General features: G+C 43.1%; 1 protein-coding gene across 2 annotated transcripts in view; it reads left to right on the forward strand.

Annotated features, from left to right (window-relative positions):
- Window positions 1–644: 644 nt before the first annotated feature.
- ASPM (assembly factor for spindle microtubules) overlaps window positions 645–12078 on the forward strand; it is a 1022684-nt gene continuing 1011250 nt past the window's right edge. For both annotated transcript variants that reach the window (XM_069641523.1, XM_069641524.1), the window contains exons 1-2: window positions 645–1074; window positions 9347–9490. In XM_069641523.1, the coding sequence (XP_069497624.1) occupies window positions 805–1074; window positions 9347–9490 (414 nt within the window). In that variant the 5' untranslated portion in view covers window positions 645–804. The remainder of the gene's footprint in view (window positions 1075–9346; window positions 9491–12078) is intronic.

Raw genomic sequence — 12078 nt, forward strand, 5'->3', positions numbered from 1 at the left:
GCGAATGGGAGGACAAGTCAGGAATCAGGAATGACTTTCTTTTATTTTTTTATTGATCTGGCTGAAACGCAACCTTACAAAATATCAAAACAATATTACATAATTTTACATATATACATTTGAATTGTCTCCAAAAATGTCATTACCTTATGAGATTGAATTCATATTAGAAGAAATTCTAATATGATATCAGTATTGGATGCTCTTTACGCATTGGTCACATTACGAATGTCTTTATGATCATTAGGAATGGCTTTCTGACAACCTCCACGCTGGTGTATACCCAAAATAAAATTATTTAAAAAAAATCAATTCTACTCCCTGCAGCATCATTTACTGTTTTCGACGCAACTCCACATTTGCGTATTTAGTTTAGTGTTAAGTAAGATAAATAAACAGTCGATAAAGGTTATTCTGGGAGACACTCTCCGCACTCCACTAAGCTTCTGTTTCTCTGTTCATAACAAAAACGCACACAACCACTCGGCACTCGGCACTTTTTAAATGAAACTCACTGGCGCTGATTGGTTGCGATTTCTGCTTACAGTGAAGGTTACTGTCTGTTGATTGGCTGTTTCCTTTACTCATCTCTTATTGGATGTCAATGCAGTCCGCGGATTTGCGGGAGGAGTGCAGTTTGAATGATCTGGTGGGCGGGGTTAGCCGTTTGACGGAATCCCGGGTTAGGCAGCTGTCTGTATCCTAGCAGAGATTGAAGGATTGTTTACACATATCCGTGCTCTGCGATCTATGGGGCTACATTAAACTTCTGTTTCCCACGTCGAGACAGACACCTCCTCCAAGATGGCCAGCCGGTCGGCGCGCCCAGTGCACCTGGACATTGGGCAAGAGTCTGCAGAGGACTCGACCGCGTTGGAGGAACAGTGCCCATTGCTGCTGCTCGGGCTTTTCACTCGCACGCCTTTCGTGAGTTTTGGTTCCGTGCGCATTGGGAGTTCTCGCACCGCGCTGCTTGCCATCGAGAACCCCAACACGGAACCTGTGGAGGTGCGTGCTGAGCGTGTGCCGGAAGAAAGGGGCTTCAGCCTTAGCGACCACCACCTCCGACTTCAGGTAAGCGCCCACCCTTCACTTGCATGACATAATATTTCTCCAGGAGATTCCCATTGCCTTAATTGGGATTTATTGCTGCATTCTTTTGGCCCACCACGCCTGGTTGGAACCACCTCGGCCACAGTCGACTGTTTCTGGCAGAACTCCCACCACTTTGTTGTGAGGGAGAACCCTCTCAGCGCCCCCGTTTTCTTGTGAGGTTCTTCCTGCTCTTATTTCTAGTGTTTATAGGAGATAAAGAGCAATGCACCAGCAGACCACATTCCGTTATCGGTAAACGAAGGTGCATATCATGCATACTTGCCAACATTCTGTGACCAGAAAGATGTAGGATTTTCAAGTTTCAAAAAGAATACTTGTCATAACAATGACATCACAGGAAATTACACAACATGCATTGTTGCAACCAATGGAGCATTTTAAAATGCACAACATGGAAAGATGTTCAAATGTTTAATTGTGAATGGTAAATTGACACCAAATTCAATTACCTAACTTCACAGAAAAAGTTCTGGTAGGCAACGTTTGCCACTGCTCTGTAGCAGCAGCCTGGTCAGTACATGTTATGTTATTTTGCATTCATATAGCGCCTTATGTACCATTGGTATGATCCCAAGGTGCTGTTAGGGGAAACGCCCTTGGGAACCCAAGTTCAAGTCAGTAGAGAGAGAGAGTCATAAGCACTGGATATGTGTGGCATTCGTGTCATAGCTGCTTCTTAGCGGTAGGTGTGGTGGTTGGGAGATCAAGTGTATGTGTTCGTTCTGGCAGCTTGTTATCCACACCGATTCTGGCTGCATTAGGCCTGAGGAGAACGCCTAGGCTGGAGGGTGTGTGACCAGCTGTGTTTAGTTAGGATGATGGGGAGTATGAGGTAAGTGATGGTATGAGAACAGCTATACCGAATGGTGTCATAGTATCGCTGTGTTCTAGTTGAGTGGTGGTGTAAGGAAGAGAGTAAGCGTGGAGATGTGATATGGTGGTTTACCTTAGGTGCTTGAGATCGAGCACACTCCAAACCGTTCCATGCACTCCAACCATTCTATGCATTTTGATAGTTTTATGCACTTTGATCGTTCCGTGCACTAGAATCATGCACTCCAACCATTCTATGCACTTTGATCGTTTTATGCACTTTGATCGTTCCATGCACTCGAATCATTTTTGTAAGTGTCCATTTCGTGCCCTCTATCTGTCGCCATACATATGTATTCCTGCAGTGCAGGTTGAACACTGAACAACATGGAGACTGATACCCCACTCAGTCTAATAGGCAGATGCTGTGTGATCGCAGCCAAAAAAACGTTTTTGTGGACAAACTTGACACTTAAAAAAACTAAATAGGTGCAGGTGGCAAAAAAGTACGTTTTCTGTATAGATCTTAACTTGCAGTACTGCTCTGCTGTTAAAAGATGCGAGCTCACACGCTGTCTACCCACATTCTTGGGCGGCGGAGATATTTACAGCAGAAAATAAAAATGTAAGATTACCCTGCTCAGTCTGCACACCACCGTTTAGTGCACAGTCACCAACATCACTAGGTGGGAAGGAAGGTAGTGGAAAATCATTGCTGGAATCGATTCATTTTCAATCAATAGTCTTTATATTGCAAAAAGCCATAGGAGATCATCATAAATGGATGCTTCAAAATGACATAAAAGGGAACAATGGACACATGTTTCATGTCGATTGCATAACATGAGAAACTAAAAACCGATTTCATATCAATCGTCAGGAAAAGCAGGGCTTATCTCATGTATGTAACAAGTCAATAAAAAGCATAAGACCACATCAGCCTAACTGTAATAAAAAAAAACAACATAAAAATCACTTGCAACCCAATACATGCAGTAGGAGTCAATATGCAGAGATATGCGTTGTACAGCACAGGGAGAGGTAATTCACAGCCCTTTACTTTAAGATATATCTTACTGGTGGACAGGGGGGATTCGCAATCCTGTATATGTAAGGTTGCTCAGTTAACACAAAAGCACTATCCGGTTTAACACAGTGAGCCAGGTGGACACAATGAACCAACATTATCCATGAGTGCATTTGGCTACTGAAATGACAACATCTGGAGCCTGGGTGGAAACCAGTAGAGTCATTGCATGGCTGGCAGTCACTACGCAGGCCACCCTCAAAATGGGCTTCAAATAAAAAGACCAAGAATTGTGTAAAAATAAATAATTTTTTTTAAAAAAAACTAGGAACGATGTACAGTCTCTACATCCAAACTACACAATGGGCATATCTATACCACCACCTCCCCAAGATTTTGGATACTAGGCCAGCCTCAATGTGCCCATACAGAAGTGAAAAGATAATGCTTGTGCATGCAGGGTTCACTATAGTCTAAGTACCTTTCAAAGCCAAATTCCAACTTCTTTCAAGATAATTCTGCCAGCTTCAATTTTTGGCAATTGGTAACCATAGTTAATCTATTCTGGAAAAGTATGTCTTTCTTAACTCTTCTTAAGTTTGCTTTATTGATAGACTCTGGATGCCACCACATATCTTGTTTGTTCATACTGGATTTTCCTCACATGGATAGCTAACGGTCTGCTCTTCCCTCCAGCCAAACCGCGCAAATGCACAATAGCATCTCAATATAACTCCAAACCTGGGTTGCACCACAGCCTAAGCCAATACTCAGCCAGTTTCATCATTAACTCGCTGGCAACCAGGGCTAGATCATTCTCATATGTATAAGGGCATTTGGTGACCATAGATGTAGCAGGTACAACTACTTCAGAAATGAGTTTTCTGCATTAGCTAAATCAGGGGTGCTTGCATAACCCCACATTTGTGCCCCATAAGAAGCAGACATGAAAGCCTGTTTAAAGTATAGCTCAATTGCAGGACAAGTGGCTCTCCATCCTTGTCGATGATAACTCAATATTCTACCAAATCATTTGGACAAGTTGGTGCACGCTTTATCAGTTTGGGAGTACGAGGACCCGTTCTCGTTAAATCTCACCCCCCCCCCAAATAATCATAGAATTTAACCTGCTCAAGCGCACAGCCTTCAACTGTAGCAGGTTCCCATTGTTTGGAGAATTTGTGACTAAGTAGCAGGGATTTATTTCCTTATGTTAAGCGTAAGTTTAAGCTTTCCATACTTTTTTCACAAAGGGTGCCATGGTCGGCTTAATACCCTGTGGTGTGGTAGATAGCAAAAATTGTCCACAAAAAAGAGAGCTCACAGTTTTTTTCTGTGCTCAATTTGTGGGGGGTTCCAAGCATTCCTCGAGTACCCTGATCACTTAAAAGGCACTGAACAAAAGGGGGCAAGGACGCACCCTTGCCTAACCTCCCTAGTTACTTTAAAGTGCAGTGTTATCTCCCCTGCCAAGCTGTAGCAAACCACTGCTTTATTGTTATGTTGAAGGGATTTTACAGTTGACAGCAACTTGGCCGGCATGTTCCTACTGTGTAGAACCTGCCAAAGTAAATCCTGTAGGACTCTATCAAAGGCCGTTTTGAGGTCGACGAAGATGGCATATGAGTTAATCTTCTTCAAAACTGTATATTTTTGCACCAGTGCAAACCTGGAACTGGAAATTCAGTCTACAGTCCCTACACCTTTCTGGAATCCTGCTGAATCGGGTGAATTGTGTGGTAATCATCAACCCATAGTTGGATATTTTTTAAAACTACTTTGGCAAAAATGTTGCCAGTGCTATCCAGCAGGGAAAGTGGCCGGGTGTTCTCTCCCTCCCTTTTTTATATAGTGGAACTATTACTGCATGTTACCAATAGGTTGGAACGATGTTCAAGTTAATCTATGCTGTACATTTCCGAAGGACTGGGCCCAAATCTGGATCTCATCCTTACAAATATCACCAGGAATGCAGTCTGGCCTGAGGCTTTCCCCTAGTTTTGAACACCAATAGAATAACAATTTAATTTTAATCTTGGATTTAGATCATCCCCTGGCTAGACTCTTATCAGTATTGATTCCAATGTACCAGGGAACTCTTTTTCTGGTGTAAATGCCTGGAAAAATGACACCATTCGTCTGGTGTAATACTGCTTTCGAGATCAGAGGCCCCGTTTACATTGATTCCAGTTTCCAAAAGGTGATAGTGCCTGCCCTTTCATAAGCTAACATAAGGCGCTGCCTTCCATGTTTGAAAACTCGTCTTAGCCTTAATCAATCTTTTATACTTTAACCTGCAGGAATGCAGGCGTACTTTGTCTACCGGGTGTCCTGAAGCTAGGCTATCCAACAATAACTGTTTTGCGGTAGAGCATTTGTGATCATACTAGACAGTTTTGACTGTAGCATGCTTTTTTGCCACCGACCTGTCACTTGTTATAAAGGGCTGTATGGTGCCCACTAACTTCTCAAGCTCTCCAAATATTTTTTTGACTCTCCCTCATTACAAATATATATTTGTCTGATTTTTGTAAAATCGACTCGTAAAGTGTTGGTTTCCTATCGCATTCCACCAACTTAGCCCACTTGACCGCTCTTCGTACATGGCCTGTAAAAGAAATTGTTTGGATATACCGCGGTTCCCAGATATCTCGAGCCATGATAAAATGACCATTGGTGGCTTATGGTCACTTTCGTACTTATCAATTACTTCAAAGTGGACAGCACAGCACAAACTCTGGCTGAAATAAAAAAGATAATCTTTGAGAGAGGATCCTTTTGGTCCTTTTTCTAGCAGGCTGATCACTGCAAAAAACGTCCCATCACATGCCCTTAGTTCTAATGAATACAAAGCGCGAGCTGCGTCCACCACTAGATTGTGGCCCTTTGTTGGTCTGGGGGATACCAACAACGGAATATCCCAAGCTGCGTTCTGATCTCCGTGCACCCCCAGCCCCAAAGATCATCCAGCTCCAGCAAAGGCTTGACCTGCAACTTGAAGTCGCCAGCAGCCACTGCGTGTACATCATTCAAAGCTCGTGCTTCACTCTCGCCCATCAGGTCAACCATTGAATCAAAGGTAGCTATCGAGTTTGACCTGTTATACACATTAAATAACAAAAGATGGAAGTCCCCCCGGGGTGTTGGCCACAATTAACTGGAAATCCATCGAGCCTGTTTCCTGTGAGACACTTTCCAATTCAGGGATGTGTCAATCCATACGACTAAGCCTCCGCTCAGTCTCCCTTTGGGTCTCTTCTCTGCTGGTATATGGAACGATTGATAACCTTGAAGATCGACCAGGGCCACAGGCCAGGTCTCCTGGAGAAATACTATTTCCTATTGTCTTACAAAATTAGACCAACTGGGCTCCTGGAGGTGTTTAGAAACTCCTGCTATGTTCCAAGAAAGAACTTTACATGCCATGTGCAAACTGATGACACTTCCAGTACCAGTATATCAATCAACACCCCAAGTCCCTCTTTGTTCTGAAAGTGCACTTCAAATGCTAAAGAAATTGCCACGATTACAAATGGACACGGGAAGCTCATTCTATATATTTGGCCTGAGAAGGAGCAGCCACCCATTCGTCCTTGTTCGAAGTGAGTTACTACCACCCAGTATTGAGTGGATCAATGAAGTGTGTGGGCAGGGATGCATGGAGAGAGTATCTCTTTTAAGCACTGGCTTCCGGTTAAGAGACAGATTGAGTTTAACATCCTGTGCACCAGGCCCTTTATTCGCCCGTCCCTATTTTTCTATGACACAAGCTTAAATTCTATCCCTCCCCACCCCCTTCTCGCAGGCTATGCTCTATCGACACATTTCTTTTAGGTGCTGCATTTCCACAAGTCTAGAGCAGGAGGCCGCTCTTTTTCCGTCCAGGCACACAGGCTTTGGAATGCACTTCCACCGTCATTTCGTTCCCTCCTGGACCTTTTTTTAGTTTTAGGAAACCTGAAGACTCTGCTGTTTAGCGACTACATTCACGCTTTATAAATTTCCATACATACATCTGTGACTAGTACACAGGGATTTAAACTTTATCCTCTTGTGGATAGGAAACAAATGGAGTTTGGCTTCAGCGTTCTAGAGGGACTGTGCCAGGGGGAATTGCTGGCTAAGCATGCTGTAGTATTTTGGATCATCTGACAGTACCTTAACAAATGGGGGATCTGAAGTACACAAATGTATCTTACTCCTGCTTTGAAGACACCAAAGCGGATTCAGCAATTGCTCTGAGGTCGAGGAAGAAAAGAGGGAGAACTGTTTTTCGAGGCCTTGAGTTAGAAAGGAATTGCTGGGAACAACACTAAGTTGGGGGAGGTCTTGATCAAGTCAAAAGCCTATATGATGTGCTGCAGGAATCTGGACTCGATTTCCTTGAGCCAGAATGCTGGTCTCCAGCGCCTTGATGCCTCCAGGCCTTAGTCCGCGCTCTACAAGTTCATATACAATACAGATATTCCCCTTTGTCAAGTTCCGCCATCCACCTATCCTCGCCCTGCGGGTAGTTGGCAGACTTAGCTTGGTTGGCTCCCAGATCATGGCCATTCAGAACAGGGTCTGGGTGTAAACCCCCACAAAAATGGAACCAGACGCCAGGGTCATCGATGAGCTGTCACAACTACCGCAGTTTGGAGTTCACTGTGTTGTGACCGTTTTGAGTGAGTCCCTTTTGGTTTGATGCTCTGATAAATTTTGAAACGGAAAATGCTTATGAATATTGCAGATGCCATGATTGCGGCAAAGTGGTGCTGTGCAGAAAAATGTGCACCACACAATATCATCATGAAGCTTTCAACAGAGAGCAGCATTGTCTAGAGGCTAGAACTGGGTCCATGTTTATTTTGGTTGAAGGCAATGTTTTGGTATGAGAATGCAATTGTTTGGTATGAGGGTGAGCAGTGTGCGTTTGTGAAGTGGCCTGTTAAGTGTAATTCTAAAAACGTGCTGTGTTTAGAAAAGATTTGTGTAATCCGTAGTAGTAGTTGACACGTTTTTTAGACGTGGACTCTTGTTTGGGTAACAAAAATCAACAGTTTGTGCATAAAGGCTTTTCCTGTCAGAGCAGTAGTGACCAGAAGAAATGTGTTCAGAACCTTGGACACCAGGTGTTTTTTTTTTTACGATGGCTTTACTTTTTACTATTCCTTGGTGGCCCTCGTGAGCTAGGTCCATATTTTGGTTTAAAAGCAAAGTAGTGGCAGCCTTGCATTTACATCTTCTTCAGCGCCTGGATGAATGAATGAATGTAAGCGCAAACGTCTAAATCGAGGTAAATGGTGACGACTCTTGAGTGCAGGCCTCGCCTCATGCTGTCACATGTTCATTGCTGCTGAACTGGATGTTCCCATAAAGGTTCTGTTTTGCAGCAGGCGAGTGTGCTTGAGAAGGAAGTTGATGTGATGCTGGAGTTAGATGCATTTTGGGGCAGAAGTGCTGCCAGCGATAGTCGGTGACATTTGATCTGTGACATTGATGTCTCCTGTCTTAGAATTTAGATCTTTCCATCCATCTTGCCACTGTGGTGTGTGTACACAGGAAGTAAGTCACTGCACGTGCTGGTTTCATGGTCCCAAATGAGCCTAGATCAGGGGTCTGTAAACTGTAACTCTCCAGATATTTTGGATTACGGCTTCCATGATTTCCCCCCCCCCCACCATTGAGTATGCTGGCCAAAAGTGAGGGTGTTGTAGTCCAAAACATCTGGAGGGCCAAAGGATGCAGAGCCATGTCCTAGATGGTGACACTATTGCTTTATTTCCTACATAAGCCATAAAGGGAGCGTGCATGTATATTACATCGGGTATCCCCTGGTACAATTGTCTTCAAGCAAGTACTTAATGCTGTGTGTGTCCTTTGCTACACCCATAACAAATCTGAACTTTAATAATAATAATAATATTATTATTTAATTAATTTCCAATAACCGCTTATTGGCCATTAAAATTGTGCATTCTCTCTGCACACATTTAATAATTGCCCATTGTTATCTGTCTCTTTATCCGATGTTTATGTACTTTTATATAATCTATTTATAATGCCTTGGTTGGATCTGCACATGCCTCTGGTAATGGGAATTCGTAAAGATGAGGTTCCTGGAATTGTGAACATTATGAATTTGAATTCAAACGTCTGTTAAATGGGTAAGTTGCAAGCTCTTGGATTACAAGTTATTTTATAAAACAAAGCACGACCGTGCTTCTGCTTTTGTTGCCAAAGGAGATGGAAATTATCTAAAATGGTTTTGATTGGCAACATTGAATTTAGATTAGCAATCGTATAGGTTCTTGGGAAAAGGGGTGCTGTTCTGCTTGCTCCAAAAGAGCGTGGAATGTTAAATTGATGGGTGTTATCTACTGCTAACCATCTTTGTTTCTTTCGCAGCCCATGGAAAAGATGTTTGTTTCTATACAGTGGACACCAATGGAAGATGGTGGAGTCCGGGAGACGCTCACATTTGTCACTAACGGCATTGTGAAACATAGGGTGATTCTTCTTGGTAAGGCAGAGCAGCCGGCAAAGAAAAAGGTAGGCGTGAGCTATGCAGTATCCTATTAGTTTTAACACTTCTCGTGTGTAGTGCCTTTAATGTCGTTACCACAGGATCAGCAAACATTAGTGTGACTTAGCTGTATATTGGGTTAGCTTTTGATATATGGTGCTCCTATTGGAATGAAAGAGGACTTTAGATGATGTGGACATCGCTTAATTATCCTTTCTGTAAATTGTTGATTTGTGTAACGTTGGCAAACTGCCTCTTTCGTTGATGGCGGCCAGTGTGCATGGATATTTCCATTTAACTTTTACTGAAAGTAAGTAAATTCAGTCCTTCACTATTTAGGAATGGTTAAGGCAGGGTGCACGATTTGCACTAGCCATTGGCTATTTGGCTCTTGGTGTGTAAGAAATGGTGTGATGCGTGTATGACCAGCATTGAGGTGGCTAGTTAATTTTTATAGCTACCTAATAGCTTGCAACTGGAAATGCTTACCCCTGTTTAAGGTGACCCCTTCTGTCTTCCCGTTAGCAGTCCCCAGTCTTTTTGGATGTGGGGTCTAAACTAACGCTGCAGCCAGTGTTTTTTACCACTGGCAAAAAAAGGCATTAAGATACGGAAAGCATGGACGCAGCGCGACCACACATAAGGTAGCCATGTTCGTCCAATGATATCTTCATGACCAATTCTATGCCTATGCTCCCAGAGATTATTACAGAATTAGATTTGTTTAACTAAATTTTGGTTTGCGCCATTGACTACACTAAATCAGCAGCCCTTAACAGATCTATGCCCTAAGAAGATATGCAGCGTCTGAAGCAAACATATACCTTCATTTGGGAAACCGCGAAGATCAAATATCTGGGAATTATCTTGCACACTCTTCTGCCATAAATTCCCATGCCTTCTTCAAGAACTATTTCAAGATCTTCACCACTGGAAGGGCACCGAGATGTCATGGTTTGGTAGGTGTACAGCAGTCAAGAGGAACCTGCTCCCTCGACTGCTGTACATCTTTCAGACTCTTTCAGTTCAGATCCCATCTAGTAATCTTTAGTGACTACAGTCCAGAATTTGGAACTTCATTTGGCAAGGGGAATTTTTTTACCTTTTGTATGAACCACTGTGTTTAGATGTGTTCTAATTCTTCTTCATTAACATTCTCAAAAATAATGTCACATTTACAGGCTTGGAAAGCACCAGTTGGCCCTAGGAGCCAAAAGTAGCTCCTAGTAGCTGTTGGTTCCAAGCTAACCAGGCTCTACGATGCTAGACCTAGAAGCTAAATGACTCCCCTCAATTTCGAATCCTGCACTGGTCATCTCACCCTGAGCTTAAAAAGGGGGGGCAGAGAGGGGGGCATGTCGGGGACTTGACACCCTTTGAAAAATGTATATTGTTCAATCTCTTCCTGTGAATACCTATATGGGGAAATGGGAGAATGAACTGGGGCATGTGATTCCACATTCATCTTGGGAAGACCATCTGGAAAATGGCAACTAAAACATCCGTCGGCACTAAAATTAGGGAGAACTCTTCTAAAATCCTCTACTGCTGGTACCTCACCCCTGACAAGCTGCACACAGGGTATCCCAAGCTCGGTCCCCTCTGCTGGAGGGGTTGCGCAGAGGTTGGCTCCATGATCCATATATGGTGGCGGTGCCTAATAAACCCTTTTGGATGGCTATCATTAGCCTGATTCAGGGAATTGTGGATATTCAACTTCTAGACCCATGGTGGTCCTCCTGTTGGGCGATGTGGACGAGCAAGCTAAATGCGCCATCACCCATAATTTGAAAAAGGCAGATCCCAAAGCTGCGCATGTGGTGGGCTACCATTTGGTATAAATGTGTGATTGGAAAAAATAACTGCTACCCTCTCTGATACTTTATTAAATACAGACTGATTTGGGAGCCATTATGTTCATTGACTCGAAATACTGTCCCTTGATCCGTCAACAGTGGAAATTGTTCTCGCTATCATAAAATATGTATAAGTTGTATGCAGGCACTGACTTTTTGGTATGAATTGATCTGTGTGCACTTTACTCCAGGGGATTTTCTTTCTGATTTCCCCTATTTGATGAACTTCCCTGGTATTATACCTATATGCATGCCTCTCCTCCATTGTTTCTTGGTTCAGGATATTTGTAAACATGACATGTTTTCCTCTTTGATGTGTGCCCTTTTGATTGTTAACCCTCCCCCTTGTTTGAAAATCAAATTAAAAAAAAATATAAACGCAAAAAAAAGATACGGAAAGCATAAATGTGATGCCCAACAAGCCTTTTTCAGTTCCATTGTTTTTTATGTTCGTTCCTGCTGTACTGTGTACTTGGCTTTCCGGATCTTTTGGTCATATTTGCTATCGGCCCTAGTCGGCATAGACCATGGTGAGGGATAATGGGAGTAGTAGCCTAAAACCTCTGAGATCTACAGGTTGCAGCGCCCCTGTGTCCATTAACTATATGCTTGTTCATTCAATGAATGCAATCCAGAGTATACCGAAAATATGCAGTTCTGACCAAGTGTTAGTGATAGTATGCACGCTCCGTGAAAAGAAACCTTTACCAATTGGACCTGCATGACTTTTTGCTCTTTTGTAATGAAATATGTGGACA

This window comes from Ambystoma mexicanum, chromosome 1q (assembly GCF_040938575.1).
Source record: "Ambystoma mexicanum isolate Mex_15411 chromosome 1q, UKY_AmexF1_1, whole genome shotgun sequence".
Classification (NCBI taxonomy): Eukaryota; Metazoa; Chordata; class Amphibia; order Caudata; family Ambystomatidae; genus Ambystoma; species Ambystoma mexicanum.